This window comes from Heliconius melpomene, chromosome 1 (genome assembly GCF_056956725.1).
Source record: "Heliconius melpomene rosina isolate 202511_hmr_F chromosome 1, ASM5695672v1, whole genome shotgun sequence".
In the NCBI taxonomy this organism is placed as follows: Eukaryota; Metazoa; Arthropoda; class Insecta; order Lepidoptera; family Nymphalidae; genus Heliconius; species Heliconius melpomene.
The window spans coordinates 13,845,563-13,862,516 of record NC_140389.1 but is presented as its reverse complement, the minus strand read 5'-3'; the positions used below and the strand labels follow the sequence as shown (position 1 = coordinate 13,862,516).

Here is a 16,954-nt window from a genome sequence, read left to right as displayed (position 1 = left end):
TTAGCCATCGAAGTCGTTTATATGCTAATGCACGAAAATATACATTATAAGACATTTAAATAATAAACTTATGATATCGTAATCACCCCCAAAATTTGTCTGTCTGTTCTATAATAGGGCTTAAAGAATATATTCTTTAAGCCCTATTATTATGTAGAATCGAAGGTATGAAACAATATACAAGGGTTCTTACACAGAAAATATTAATTGGATACATCCTAATCTATCAAATAGTTTTTTTTAAATAACTATAAGAGAATAGCAAGCATAGCAATTGCAAAAATACCGACTAAATAATAAACTTTACATAATATTGTTTATCTATTAAAAGAAATGGAGTACTATCATAGATTAGAGTTGGTCAATATATCAGCAGTTACAATGGTTCATTGTCCGTCGCTCAGTTTGATTAAATAAATAAAGGGGTGCCGATCCGAGACACTCGCGAAGATCTTATCTAACGTCCCGCGACATTTATAGAGCCTTCCATGCAAGCCGAACTGACCTCTCCATCCAGACTGAGAAGGACGTTTTATCTACGCCTGGAATCATAAGCATCTAATCTGTAGCAGCTCTTTAAACAGATCAAAAGACAAGTTCGTTCTTTATTTCGATTGTTTTGAGTGTGTTTGGTGGCGTGCGTGTCTCGTTAGTAGGACTATGCGATAGGATTGAGATGGATGGTACCTAGTTCCACATTTACTTTAAGCTGGAAACATCTTTAATTGCAATTTGTGTGATGACGTGGCAGTGTAAGTACTGTACTGGTGATATTTTATAAATTATGTACATAAAGTATTAAAAAAAACTTGGGTTTTGGTTCCAATTATTTCTTGTTCAGTCATAAATCAATCTTGACTGTTTTGTAAATAATGGCAATAATCACTAAAAACTTTGTTTAAACAATTTTAAATTTATTAACAAATCTGTGCCCTGGCACCTCATTTGGCCTAACGGTGTTACCAATATATTTCTGAGAGGCTAGTAAATCTGTGACTTTGGCAACTTTTAATAATAGAAGAAAAGGAACGAATAACTTTTTATACTATAAATATGTAGATAACATAAATATTATATTTGTGAATGTAGATTATATATTTTTAATGATAAAAGTTAAGTCCGTGTTGAAAATAAAAATATGAGATCCAGGGGAATCGTCATGGTGCTCTATATGGGGGGAAGGATCTTGTAATTGGACGGGCCGGATGCTGCGCACTCACAGGTGCTTACTCTGCGCCCGGGCCCTCTTGCGGTCGCCGCAGGAAATGAGAGCCAAGCTAAATTTCATCCATGGCAAATCGATTAGGCTACGCTATTAAATCATTCACTTTCAATGGTTTTGATTTATGTATGACGTAAGAGTTAATGAGATTCCGTGTATTAATTTATATATTTTGTCAACATATGTCATTTGTAGTCTTTCTGTAATGTACATATTATATTTTTACAATTAAAAGATCAAATTTAAAATGAAAATATATCTCTGTATTATAAAAATAAAATCTTAGTTCAAGAAATGATTTATTTGATTCAATGGAATCTGAAACCCTAACAATTCGCTCAACACAATTAAGTCGACAAAAGTTACGATAAGCTGATCCGTAAACGGGTTAAGAAGTTCATGTTTATTCATGGCCGGATTGTTGGCCACAATCTGCACAGGATCTCGGCACGAAACTCATTTTTCAAGTTCATAAATTATCGGCGGATATCTGAGAGCGTTCCGTACCTGCCTTAATGAGGTTGTAAACAACAGTCTAATTAAACTCCTTAATCGCAAAACTCAAACGGTTACCGCTTTTAAAACAAAACCTCGCAATTTTCGAGCGACCACCGCGTAAATAGCCTTCGTTATATCGGGCCGGCGATCGCGGCTCATTACCTTCCCCCTCCCTAATTAGACACCCTTCCTTCCGTTCTCTACTTTACCCGGGTCGAATTGTTTTCTAATATTTTTTATTAATTTGAGTTTAATATTCACGTATACATGCTACATTGCATGTTATTTATAACAATAATGTTGAGACAAAAAAGTTGTTCATCTTCCATTGTCAATAAATGCATATTACTTACACTCTTAAGATTAGTGTCATTCCCGATTATTTAAAATTTAATAATATCAATAATCCACAAATAAATATATTGTTACATATAAAAAACCTTTAAAAAACTTTTTGTTCAATGAACAAAAGTAAGAAATTAAATTTCTAATTTCAGGTTGATTCAAATAATAGTTTGGAATGGGTGTAGGATAAATATTATATAAGCGATTTTCTAATTTGACAATGAAATATTCAAGAAGTAGTAATTGTAATGAATTACTACTTCTAAAAATATTGAGTATAAGTTTGGTATATGTCTCCCAGATATAAAAGACCAGTTCAGTTCAGCCACGTAGAATATTTATGCAGAGAAGTGGTCTCGCTGGACACCGTAAACAAAAGGATTTTCTTTTTTACCCGCAATAGACCTTCTATCGACATCATTAACGTATCGACAAAGTTAGCCGCACAGTTATTTGCTAATGTGACAACAACACAGAGGAACCCGCCACGTACGAGGATCCACCTTTTTGGATAAAACCGGGGACACAGTGAAGCTTTGTCTAAAATTAAATCACTTACATTCATTTTAAAGTAAATTTAGTTTTAGCAAAATATTTAGTATGATTACGTTGATGCTCGAAAAAGAAATAGGAAAATTATTAATTCCTTGATGAAACAATACTAAATCTATTTCCATTTTGTATTTATTTTTAGTTATCTTTTGTTATATGAGTGAGTCAGTTCATACATCAATTTCCGTCCATTAACAGAATCGCATAGTAATTTTGCAAAACTTAAATCTAAGACCCTATACAGGGTGGAATTGTCAGCACCACTTTAAATGAAACCACAGTTTTAACTACTCTATAGAAGCCTAATATAATTCGGAAAAAAAAATCCCAAAAATGAAAAAGTTATTTTTTCAAACAAAATAAATAATAAAATTATCGTTTTAAAATAAAACGCCATTTGTAAAGTATAACATAGGCACGCACACACTTACCTGTCAAATCGGAAACGTCGCACACGTATGTGTGCGTCACACGAAATACAGGTATGGATAAAAATCGCAAAATGAAAAAAAAATCCTACGTCTAAACTGTTGAGGTACCTTGATTAATTTCTTAGGTGTGGGTTTGAAATATATTACCCTATATGCAGTTTCAATAAAAGAAGCGCTGCCTCTTCCACCCTGTAGATATATCATAAATATTAAAAATATTTTATAGCGTTACGTGTGAGATATACCTACAAAATACTAAATAATTTAATACTCTACTTTTAAAAAAAAAGACAATATGGAAAGTCAAAATAATAGGTAATGAAAACCAAAGTTGTGCTCGGTGTACCTTACGCAGCAGGGGTATATTCTAATAGCGCGTTAGCGTGCCCCGTTTTTGCGCTAACGAACAGGTTGCGTTAAGATGTCGGATCGAGTCCAATGTGGAATTTCGCCTCATTAAAAGTTTTGACCCGTGGAGGCAATTTAAGAACCCGCGACTGTTCTTGCATTAACCATCTGATTCACTATGAACTATAAGATTCTATACAGTTCCACAAGCGGTGTTAATTAATGGTAGTATGCTGATAAGATATTAAAGAATGGTTTATAAAATATTTTCTTGTTTCTATCTTTGTATAGAAACTTTACTTATTAGAAACTGAAATTTTTGTTTTACTCCTAATGAGTCTGGGTTATACATAGTCCTCACTGGTTTTTGGAAACAAAGAAATCTGAAATCGAACCACGAAAGACAAACTAAATTATAATATGAGAAAAAAAACCGGTGAAGTGCTAGTGGGACTAATCATTTTGTAATAGTTTTTATCTGTAATATAAATATAAACTACTATTAAAGTTTCTCCTTTATTTGTACTGCAGGCTTTCATTTTCTGACAAATTTCGTAATTGTAGGAAATGCTCTAATTATTACACTACATGTTGCTACGTAGACCATTTTAGGTAACGATAAAATTAAATAATTTGTTTTAATATCTATTAATTGTTGAAGGATAATAGCACTCGAATACCTACTGACCAGACGTGGCTATTTTCAACTTTCTAATACACAGTTCATCAACAAATTCATTATGTCGTAAAGAAGCATGCGAGACCGAAATATCGCGGGGCTCGTAAAACCGCTCGTAAAGACGTTTGTTTACTAATTCGAGTAGGGCAGGTGGGGTGAGGGATGCTGCCAATAATAGTTTAGCTAATAAATCTAATGCATACACGTAACACATGAAAAATGTTATCTCTATATTTATGAAATAAAGAAATAACCTTGTTAGTGTCTATATGAACTTTAGTGACAGAATTAGGTAAACGTGTACATGTGGAGTCCACGAGGTATAAGCTGAGCTTTGCATTTCGTGTATATACTCAGATAGTGTAGGTGTGACGACGGCCTTTGCGCAACGCATCTCGCATCTCTTAGTTGGTCCAGAACTGCTATTTGGATATCGGCCTGAGGGGCGGCTCATTGATTTGATGAAACTATACCTCTTGTATTGGTAACATCGTCGCGTCTTTAAATCTTAATATTTATTTTTTATTCTATTTATTAAAAGTCAAATATAAAGTTGGTAGTAAATTTTATTAATGAACATTAATTTCACAAATATCATTTTATATTTCCTCAAACATAGCTCACTGGATCTCAATGGATCCTATTTAAGAACAATATTTTCAAAACATAAGTTAAAACTATAGATAAACTGTACGACATTAGTTAACTGGCAAGCACGTCGCGCCGCTATGCAAGGTTAACACGTGAGGTTAATTAAGATCAGAAGCTGATCCACAGCTAAGTTGCCGGTAACTTCCTAATTGATACGATTAAATCGTCATCGCAACCGCGCTCGTTGCGATTCAAATCTAATTTGTTGCGCTAATTTACCCTATTTCACTATAATGTGAAGGGTGATCTTTTAGTAAACACATTATACGATGATGATGATGATGATGATGAGGTTTAATCTAGTATGGAAAGGTTTCTGGCAGGGGTTTATCTGGCAGGCTTGTGTACTTTAAAAGCTTAGTAGGCAAACAGAATTTATAAAAAAGATTTAACGGCTGTCAACGACGACTATACGCAGGCTGAACTGCAAAAGTTATCTTCGTTCCCAATAAATCCCGCTGTATGATGAGTTAAAACTCTGGCTAACTGAATCTCGGATAGTCATATTAAAAATTCCTTTGACAATGGTGGCTATCGAATAATGATTTGTGTACGTCACGCCAGTTTCCGTTGTCATACTTGCGCCAAATTTTCGCCGGCGATTTTTACTATTTTTCACCGTCCAGCCGGACGCTAGGCGCTGCGTTTATTTATTAACAAAATTCGTCCGTCCACCTAACACGTCTCTTTCGTATGCTTCCGCTACTCTAATGCAGTCTGTAGAACAATGCCATAAGGTCGCGGATTCGATGTCTGGCTATGCGGCAGTTGGGCCGTTCTGGGGCGCGCGGACACCGTTTACGAGGCAGCATAGGCGCGACGCGGCAATGCGCTCCACCCATATCAATTTCGAATAGGTTTCCTATCCTATTCGACCAGCGCGGGGAGATTGCGTTTTGATCGTTTTGTGTGTAAAACTGTTGCCCTAAATTAAACGCTTTAATAATAGAATAGAAATAAAACCAGACGTTCGGTTCTGTTGACGAACGCACTGGCATGGAAAAATCGAGCGCGGTGTGCAGATTTACTATTAATATTTTATGAATTAGTCGCTCGTAACATATATGTAAATAGGGCTGGCTGCACCCTCCGCCACGGACGACTGCATCGATTCTGAGCATCATCAATTACAAACAAGTTCCAATTAGAGATAGTGCAGTTACAAATCAAATTGAACCGAGTCCTGTACGAGAGTCGTTCACTAATTAGAGCTGCGGGCGAGGTGCCTCCTGCGAACTAATCAGGTGGCTAAATAATGTAGTCGTGACGGCGTCGTTAGCGCTCGTGAGACAGACGTTATTAATTAACATCACTCTCCCCGCACACACACACCCCCGCACACCCTCGCACACCCGCGACCCTCCGCCGCCCCGGTTGTCGTCTCGTTTCTGTGGATATTATTCATCAATTTGGGATTTCCAACATTTGCAAAACGAACGACATGATACTTCAGTTACAGGTCCACTGCCACTTTTGTATTTTAGAGCATTGTTTTTCTATATAATATATTTTTTTATCTTTGTCTTTGTAGTTTAGTCAATATTTTAAGAAGCAATTTATAATAATTATTATTCTTTCAAATTAATACATTGTTCTTTAAATATAACAAAAATCCTAATAAATATCATTAGTATTTTCTTAATGTGTTTCAACAAAGTATTACAGCAAAATGTTTTATGCCGCAATATATTTGTAGTTTCCGTCTGGCCGAGGCCAGCTATGCCCTTATACTGTAAGACAATTTCCAATTAAGAAGCTAGAGTCAATTTATATAACAAAGACTTGGTGTACACGCGACATGATTGGCTCATCTCGTAAATTTCTCGTGGCCTCCTAAACACGACTTCAGCGTGCTCCGTCGAGCCAGCTACGACGTGTCTGCTGCCCCTTACGACATCGAAAAGCTTTGCAGCAGCTAGCTATCACGTAGGTATGTAGGAGGTAGTAGGTATACGATTATGAAGGTATATTACAATTGTTTCGCACTTTAAGGGAATGTTTAAAAGGAAATGTAAATTAAGAGGTAAAAATTATGTTTTGGTTCTCAAAAAATACTTTTTGGTCTATAAGGATGTTAAGTTCTTTGAGTACATTTTTATTTATACTTAAATAAATGGACATAGATTACTTAAAATTACTAAATGGTATAAGTTTACATTGATATAAAATTAAGTAAGAAACAGTATTGTAAAGTAAATTATTTTTTAAATAGGAAAATTATAATATTCTTCTAATGATTGCCACTAAATTGAGATAAGTTTAGTTTAAAAAAAAACAAACAAAGTCTTTTGTACAACATTGCCAAAAATGATAAATGACAAACCAAAAAACAAGAACACTTAACCTGTACCTATTTATAGATTTTAAGTGATTTTGAGTAGAATTTAATTCATCTAAACAAGTACGTACTTAGAAATTCACTATTTATGTTTGAAAAGTCTCAATATCAAATTTTAAATTCAAAAATAATTAAATAATTCTATAAACAATTAACAGTTCACACTGTTAATATTCCTTTAACTAGGTATTTTGTACTAAAAAACATACTCCTGCAAGCGAGACTTCTGCATTCTTTTTAAAGAAAAAAATATTTTTTATATACAATACAATTATATGTTGCGTAAATGATAGCTATATTACATTATAATATTAGCATTTACGTGCGCTCACGGAAGTTAGTTTTTTTCCGTTCATTAACCGAGGTCGTTTGGCTTATTAAGGTCGATAGAAATTAAGTAGGTAGTAAAAATGTATGTATATTGCTAAATATATTTTTCAAGAATTTAACAGAATTATATTTATATAAACTAATAATATGTTATTCAATTCATTTAAGCCATCTTTTACCTGGCAGATTAAAGCTGAGTTAATGAGAAATATATATACAGCTTACCACTTTAGTTATTAACTTCTCTTATATCAAATATTTATTTTATAATTCCCCTTTTGAAATCTTATAAGATATAGATAATAAGATTGAACGGTGTCACTAGAGCGGTTATTGCGGTCGTGCTTTTGAAGTTTACCCAAAGGCAACAAGTTTGCATGTCCAAAGTGGATATCAGTAATAGAATTTCGAACATAGATTGGTCGTTCGGCCAGCGCTGTTTAGACGCTAGGCTGCGAGGGACAGACAAAGAGACAAACGAAATTAATTGGGGCCATGCGCCGGCGGCGTAATCCAATCGGTTCAGCTCGTCCACAAGCCTTTTACACGACTTGACCAGGGCAAGAAACTCCAACTAACTTTACGACCGCAACCAATTTGTTTGCAATACGGATTTACGACTTTAGCTGATGATGTATGTACTCCTGTTTTATATTTTATTTTTTTACGAGTTTTGTAGTTTTTTCAAGGAATAATGATCAGTTGTAATTTCAAGCCTATCACTGTATTTAAATGAGTATAGTAAATACCGTTAAATTTAATAAATGGTATGTATGTGACGGTAAATCACTAAATTGAACGCAAAATTCGGTTAAATAAATTAGGAGCAAATTGATGAAAATTATTAATGTAGTAATATTGTACTCTTTTGGTATTACAAATGCAAGCAATTCGTTTCAAGTTAGACTTACCACATAGGCGCAGAAAACATTTAATTTTAAATACAACCTATTTACTAAATAAAATTTAGTTCAATTTACAAAATCCTGAACAATATCCTGCCGTATACAAATCTTTGGCATCATGGCAGGAGTTTGTCGACATCAATTTACGTACAATGTCAATTTGCACAAGAGAAACGTTCGAGTCCGGGACACAGTGCCTCATTAGAGGCGAGCGGTTGCAATTAAACTGGGCGTCTTTTGCGCGTTAACGAACGACCAAATTGGACGCCGCCCGCCCTCAACACGTGCTACTATCAAATATTCTTTAACATTTATAACAAATGTTTACAGTAACGATATCAAGCAATACCATATACTATCTTATCCAAATTTACCAAAAAATAATTATAACGATGATATATCCATTCACCTTATTTTGATTATCTGTCTTTATCATGAGCGGGTTTGGTCGTTGCTTTGCCAAGACGTTGTTTGTGTAAATAGAAATAGTTTTAAGTATTTCGTGTCGGGTTTGACCTTAATTTCAATATGCTCGGAAAGTAGGTTTACTACGCCAATTAAAGTCATTGGACTCTTGGCTAATGAGTTTTAATTTTGAGCACAACTCCATTACTCGTGTTCTTGTTTAAAATAATTATAAAACTATCACGTAATTTGAACGTGTTTTAAGAAGCAGAAAAGATGTAATATTACTTTTAATTTGTGTAATATTTATCGAAATAAATATCCTTATATTATACGAAACGTGTTAAAATGTCGGTGAAGTTGGTACCGCAAACCGAGTACACGCGTAATACTTCAATGATAAAAATGATTTATTCACAAAGTTCCACTACAAGTTGCAAATGTGAAGACGGCTAACAATGTGAAAGTGTACGCGTGGTAAGAAGTTGGTTTGCAGGCTCGTTAGCGGCGGCTGATTGCCGATTGAGCAGCAATTGCCTTGATTGACGGAGCCCTAACGAACTCGCTTCAAGAGCTGGACGTGCCTCGACGCTCTGATCTTTTAACTCCTAAATGCTCGACAGGTAAATTTTGTTAACGTGAAAATATTTTGCGAAATATTTACTTATAAAATATGGAAAATCTTTTTTTTTTTTTTTCAACAAATATGATCGTAAATCAATCAATATTTCCACTCTGTTACTAATAATTACTATAAATTAATTATATAACCATTTATTTATAGCCGTAAACCAGCATGATTCAATTAATTATATCCTCTAGGTCATTAACCATTTAAAATTAATAAGATATCTATAACTGACAGCCAGGTAAAGTTTTTATATGCTAAAAGTGATAGTAAGTGCAATCCAAAGAAATTTTAACCATCGTTGGTGTTCATGAATAATGTACAGTAACATTACAGTATCTAATTTTGTTTGCTATTCGTAGAGGTGCTACGTGCTACGAGTTTTCTGATTGTTGGTTTTTCGATCGTATAATTTACTTCAATTGATGTGGTTTGAATTTCCATAGATTTCATTCATTATATTCAGGCTCTCGTATTAGCATGAACTATCCAAATAACGTATGTCTATACGTTTTACTCTATTTAATCTTTATTATTTAGTTTCTTTACTTTAATAAACAAATTATTAATAATTTATTAAATAATACAACCATCTTTGTTTAGGCTTCTCATGGGAGCTGTATAGAGACAACAATTCGACTAATTTTAGAGGTAAACAATAATCAACAGAATGAAACATCATCAGTGTCTTAGCACAGTAAAACCTCAATTCATCATATCAGAACAAAAGGTGGTTAATAAGCTCGGCATTTGTTTGCGTGCGAGAGCGTTAATTTCGTTAAGGAGTCTCAATCAGGGAAGACGTGTAAGTAAAGTCGGCGGGCGGTCGATTCGAGCGAATTACCGTACCTGGAGGCGCAGGGGCCGACTCGTTAGTTGTTGTTTGCCGAGTGACGCGGGTCAATCAGCAGAGACATGCACGGAACCGCACTTCTTCATCCCCCTACCCTGCCGCTCGTTAGGCCGCACCGTCTCTGTCAACTGCGAGACGAGCTTTATCGAATCTACGACGCACGACCCGCGCCCTGGTTGGCCCACTCTTAGCTCCTAGTTCACAACCGCCAGTAAACAAATGAAATCAGTGTAAAACGAATTTATATTTCCTCCGTGAATGGCAAATATCTACAGGGAACTCAAAAATAAATCAATATAATATAGTACGAGTGAGGTTTGCACGCACGGAAAATCAGAGTGTAATTATAACGGCAGACGTGTACAGGGGTACCACACCGGGGTGGTGGACTTAGTTAATTGGGTCGAATTCCTTGCGTTTAGCTAATTAACGTTTCGGGCGCCTCGAGGCAGCTGCGGTCCACGTGCGAGACGAGGGCGGGACGCGGGACCGAAGGCTTTTTCGTTTACAATCATTCTCTACAATAGTATGTTCATATGACTGAGGCGAGTCAATGTGGTTTTAGCATTATTTAAACATTAAATATAAAAACTTTGCTTCATAAATAATTATCTTATTGAGGCAGAATGCGGTAGGTAGGACATGTCATTAATTAGCGACAATATATACTAAAAACTTTGTTGCCAGCATCCCAAATTAGCCCTTTAAGTTTTTTCGCGATGCCAATTTAGTCGGCTTTGTAGATTCCACCGGTTGGTTGATGCGCCAAGTTGTGCTTTTTGCCTCTTTCACAGGTAGAAAATGCAACGGCTCTGAGTATTTTCATAACAATGCGCCTGCGGCTTTCTCAGTTTATTTTTTTGAGCGTTCAAAACGTTTGACAGACACGCTATTGTCATTGTTAGATAATGCTTTAAAAAGTTTACCTTTTATGGATAATCAATGTTGATGATCGGCAAAAGTGAATCGAATAGCTTTTTATAAGCCGAAACTAATTAACGTGCCTAAAAATGGTTATAGAAATCGTTGTGTCGAGATTAAAATTCAATAAGATTCTTTGAGTATACTTATTACTAGATATAGTATTGTAAACGTTAGAGAGAGAGACGTACATATGTAGAACTTCATGGACTCACCTTGTATAGTCGCTTTTGCATAATATCATTCCTCCTTTGAAGTAAAATGAGCGACCCATGTCTGCTAAGGCTTGGCCACAACACGTGCATTTCAAACATCCATGGTGCCAATATCTATCAAGAGCGTGGAGAAGAAACCTTTCTACTATTTTGCCCCCACATCCTGCGCATTCTTTGAGTGCTGGGTTATTGTTGTTGTGTGGGTAATCATGTCCGTTGGCTGCAAATGCTGCCTCTGGTGAGGGCGGGTGTGGCGAGCTGAGCTCCGCGTACCCGTGGTAGTGCGGGTTCATGCTCAACGCGCTCGCTGCCAGCTTGACGGTTGGAGCGGGAACCGCTCACGCCGACCACCACAACTACACGCCCTGCAATTAAAAATATAAATATAAATATGCAGCAGTTTCTCAAAATTGACCTTGCAAATATTTTTAAAGTTTTGAAACATCACATAGATCCACAGACTGGTTGGTACATTAAAAAATTCCAATTAGCAATTTGATACAATTATGAGCGAGATGGGAGTTTCTGCGGGACGCGGCGCGGTGCGTCAACCCGATCCAATTAGCTCGCGGCCAGCGGAGCGGCGGGACGCCTGTGCCGTCTGAGCGCTCCTGTCGCCATAAAACTTAATTAAACGTTTTAAAACAAGTATTCATTAAAGAATAATCAAGCTTATGTAGTCATAAATTACCGGATTGTCCTGCGCGAAACGGGTGCCGTAATTAAGACTGCACAGAGTTGATCAAACGCACTGATTTGAAACTACCCTTCATTAAGAGAACGCGAGGCGAGCGCGAGAGCTTCCGCTGCGGTGCAGAAACTAATTAAGAATAACGGACGCTTTAAAAGCGTAATTAATTTAGATTGTAATTCTATTTCTCTCAGAGTAAAGTAGACAATTATTTCAGTAGCCCTTTCTTTTGCACCGATTTGCTTTGCTAAATGTAATTTGGTTAATTTTTGTGTCCGACATTGGAAAGGGTTGTAACTATTTTGTTATTTTTAGGCATGTCTTGAATGAGATATGACGATGATACAAAGAGACATTTCTGAAATCAATATCAGAGCCTGAGGATAGGTATTATTTGTATTCAAGTATGTCTGATGACGTCTATATGGGACAGGCGAGCAGGTAGAAGAGGTGGCGTGTAAAATACCCCATGACCGAGTTGCGTGCGTACTAATGAGCGGGCGTCGCGTGCACCTATAAGCACTTCGTTAAATCGCACCCGAACTACACTGATCTACCGGGTAGTGGCTACGCATATATTACATTTTTGTCTTGTTAATTTCGCGAACACGTGTTTTGTAGCACGTACCAGCTTTCGGAGATTGTAATCGGACTTGTTGGGCATCCATTAGCTGGATTAACGGTTGATTTATAACCACAATAAAAACTTTAGAATGGAACGAGATTGTACAACGCCTATTAACTATTCCAGTTTGTGTCAATGACCTATACGCTCCACTCTAATATCACTTTGACATTGTCATTTTAATATATATAAATGGGACATTTGCAATCGGCATGAAAAGAAACGTTATACATATTAAATTATATAAGGAAATAAAATATTTTGAAACATTATTCTAACCTGTACTGTCTAAAACCTTACAAATATTAAAACAGTAATATTTAAATATATTACCTACAGGTTTTATAAACTGTAAACGTGTAATATGCCGGCAAATAAAAAATAATTTTTGGACCATGAAATACCGTTGTGTATAATTACTCAAACTTATGTATGTCTGTTTAAGTCTCACATCGAGTGACTAGGGTGATAGTTAGCTACAAGAATATTGAACCTTGAACCATAAGTAATAAAGCAGTAAATTGCTTTTTTATTTGGGATCCGCGTTATGTGGTGCGTGTTTAGGCTGAGGGTGGCCTGGGAACCTGGCAGGTGCCGTTTTCATTATTCAAGCCCCATTGATTGGATACTTTGTTGCCGTTTAAAAATCTTATTACCAGCCGCCCAACAACAAAGAGAAGCGAGGCAACAAGCCTCCTCACAGCCCTCTATTTACCTGCTAAGTGATTTTTTTCAATTACAGCGATGAACTGCACATTCAAATGTTTAACGAAACTGTAAGTCATCCTGTTAGGCTGCTTATTTTTGTTATTCTTGAATTTTTTGAACGATAGCACATTTTTAGAATTTGATATAACGATTAAATTTTTAGTTTTGTTTTGTCAAATATATTAAAACAACCATCACCTACATAATACCTTAAGCAGTACAAACAATGTAATAAAAATTATAGTAAAATTGATTTTGTGGAGTACGGTAGGTTGTCACAAAAATAATCCTTATGTTACAAATATTTTTTTTTAATACTATTTATTTTATGATGATTAGTGAATCAATAATATCAGACATTATATAATGATCAAGTTTAATTCATAAAATCGGTCACTAACTCCACACGGTCTCAAGAACAACAGCGGGGCCCGTGAATAACGTAATTAAGGCGAAACCGCCGACAAAATTAAACGCGAAAACGGAATGAGAATGTGAGCCTAATTAGAGCCGGGGGGAAGATGTTGCACCGGCACCACCTCTTCACCTCCCTTATCTCCAAATGGAATGTTCCGCTTAGGGTCCATGACAATCATTGCTAATGGTATATTTATGAGACAAGTATTTGCTCAATTTTTGTCACTTTTAAAGAAGTTTTTTAACTATAATATATTTTATTTTATGATTTCTTTTATTAAATTATTATATACCGTGCGATATCAGGTTCCTACAATCACAAACAAATGTGATAGAAGTATATACATAATGAGAACAGTGCTTGAAGCTAATGTATAATATTATTTGCATATAATGACCGTTAATGGCCCAAGCGGCATTATTCATCGGACGTGACCTCAAAATGAACCGTTCGATTTGAGTTTTCTCGTGATGTGAGAGCGAAGCAATATTATTAATCGATTTTTTTTATAATTTTAAAATAAAAACCATATTTTTCATTTTTAAAGCATTGTTTTCTTTGCATTTAAAAGTAAAATTATAAATTTCGTTTTCTATATAAAATTTTCGTGTACTTAGGTAAATGGATAAAAAAATATATATATAAAAAAATAAATAGCTTTTATTAATTTAATTAAATTAATAGAATTTTGCAGCGATTACACCGAGGTTCAAGAAATTGAATCGTGTAATTAATATTATAACTATACAAATCTATTATTTTCTGTTGCTTAAATAATTAAATTGTTTGCCATTAACAATAACCATTTAAAATATTTGTACAAAAAAGTCCATAACTCGCTCTTAGTAATGTGTTTACTATAGGTATGTTATGGACTTTTTGTGGGTGATCATGAGTAATGTTGCTTAAAATAAATTATTTTATATACGAACATTGTTTTTGCAATAACCGCCATCTTTTAGAAACTTTGACTTACAGATATAGGTATACTGCTAACGCACTTTTTTTTATTAAGATGAAAAATGTATAAAATATTACCGACTATGATTAAATAATATTGTATTAAATAATTATGATATGTAATTACTGCCTTTTAAGGCTTTATCAATTAAAGACAAACATAATAATTGCATTTAGATATTATAATTTCATCGAGTGATTAAAGTTAATATTTAAGATGTTAACGTCAAAATTTTTGCGTAATAAACATATTTTTTGACGTAAGCATTTAAGCCTTGCGCGAATAATGACCATTGGTTTTGTTCATTTTATTAACCTGAAATAAAATTTTACGAGTCGCACTCGTCACGCATGTTAAGTGGATCGTTTTGTTCGACAGTAATGGGCCAGGATTTGTCATTGTCGCCAAACAGGTGTGTCGTGACGAAAAACACGTGTAATGACCGTACAAACGCATTCAATATCGCCTGCAAGTCCTGCTCTCACCAGCTCTTAATTAGAGGCGGTCAAGCGTGAAGGGTCCGAACTACGAGAACCGAAGTAGTGGTTGTGAGGATTTAGGTAATCGTTTTTTAGGAATTGGCGTATATTTTTGGATTTTAATAGCATGTGAATAAATTTCGTAAGTACTATATACAAAGTTAAATGTTGTTTTACAAAAAAAAAAGCACTTTAGATTAAAACAACAGTGATTAAATATTTTAGTCCCAGATAATTAATGTAAATTAAATTTATCATTAATATTGTTTATTGAAAATTGAATTGCTCATTAATTTATCAGCTTAATGTGTTTCCTACAACGCAAAAGGTTACAATGTTAAATGACAACAGGCAATTGTCATTTCTGATGGGCAAACACTGATAACGTGCCTATTGTTCATCAGTCAACGCACTTTGCACAATCAGGTAAAGTCCTCGCAAAATAAATAATAATTAGGCATCAAGAGCCATCCATTGTTTTGCAATACGTTGATGGGTGGGTACACTGAAGTTGCTGGCTCGTTTTGTTTTGTTTCAGATATTTTAAAAAAAAATGTATTAACTTAAAAAAACTTTACGTTAAAATAAGAAAAATAATATCATATGACTTTTAAAGTACTTATAAAAAAATATTTTCACCAAAATAAATTTTAATGTCATATTTATGGTGCACATTGTAAGCAAATCTTAATATAAATAAATAAATACATTTATAATATGAACATGTAGCCATTTTTTACACGAAATTATTCGACGTGAAATTTAAATTTGTCAATTTTGTTTTTACGAGGTACAGTTAAGGTAAAGCGGTAAATGATGTACAACCGTTAAATGTGCATGCGATGTCAACCACAACTTTAAAATCTAACGGATTTGATACTTTATTTTTGTTCTTTAATAAATGATAAATGAAAGCGCTTCATTTAATAATGGATATTATTAATGATCTGTGCAGAGGATATTGATTAACGTGGTTATGGTCCAATACTTGAGGATAATATCTAACTAATAATTTAATAACATTACATTTTGAAACGGCATTGATACATATCATGTCATATCGAGCGGGAAACTCTGCTGCAGGTAGATTATTTCACGTTTCTATGAAAGCGCATAGTAGTAGACTGCCACGTCTCTAGATGGTGAGGATGTTATTCGGGCTTGTGACGTACTGTGCGGTTAGAAAATTCGGCGGCAGGTATCAGGTCAAACAATTCCCCAGAATAGTCTCCAGGATAAATGCAGCATAAAACGAACAGCGAGGAGACGTCTCTACGCAAAGCCTAAGTGACAAGCGTTTCACAGATCATTGTATCCCCAACGATATTAACGGCTCTTCGGTGTATACGATCAAACGGCTCAAGATGATACTGGAGCCCAAAGACGAGAACAGTTTCCATATGAAGTAGGGCCAATAGGAGGTTTGGCGCACCGACAGAAAACGAGAAAGACGACGGAAACTTAGGCGAAAACAATCAATTTCTTAGCCGGGGTATTGGAGATATGCTGGGTCACCCGATAGGGTAAACTCTTCTTATAGTCGTCTCTTACAACGCCATACCACATACCATACGGTTTTTTTCAGTACTGATGGCATACACCGCAAATAAACACGTATGTGTTTATTTGCGGTGTAAACACATACGTGTGCATTATCAATTTTTTAATAAAAAAAATAATAATAGTACCTAGTCATGTGTTATAACTAATAGTACCCGTTTGTTAATTATGAAATAAATATATATTTAACC

The 16,954-nt window shown here is 35.0% G+C and overlaps 1 protein-coding gene across 2 annotated transcripts in view; it reads right to left on the bottom strand.

Moving 5' to 3' along the window:
* Positions 1 to 16,954, bottom strand: part of LOC146541595 (LIM domain transcription factor LMO4) — a 121,295-nt gene that overhangs the window by 38,518 nt on the left and 65,823 nt on the right. For both annotated transcript variants that reach the window (XM_085189502.1, XM_085189492.1), the window contains exon 2: positions 11,322 to 11,686. In XM_085189502.1, the coding sequence (XP_085045628.1) occupies positions 11,322 to 11,614 (293 nt within the window). In that variant the 5' untranslated portion in view covers positions 11,615 to 11,686. The remainder of the gene's footprint in view (positions 1 to 11,321; positions 11,687 to 16,954) is intronic.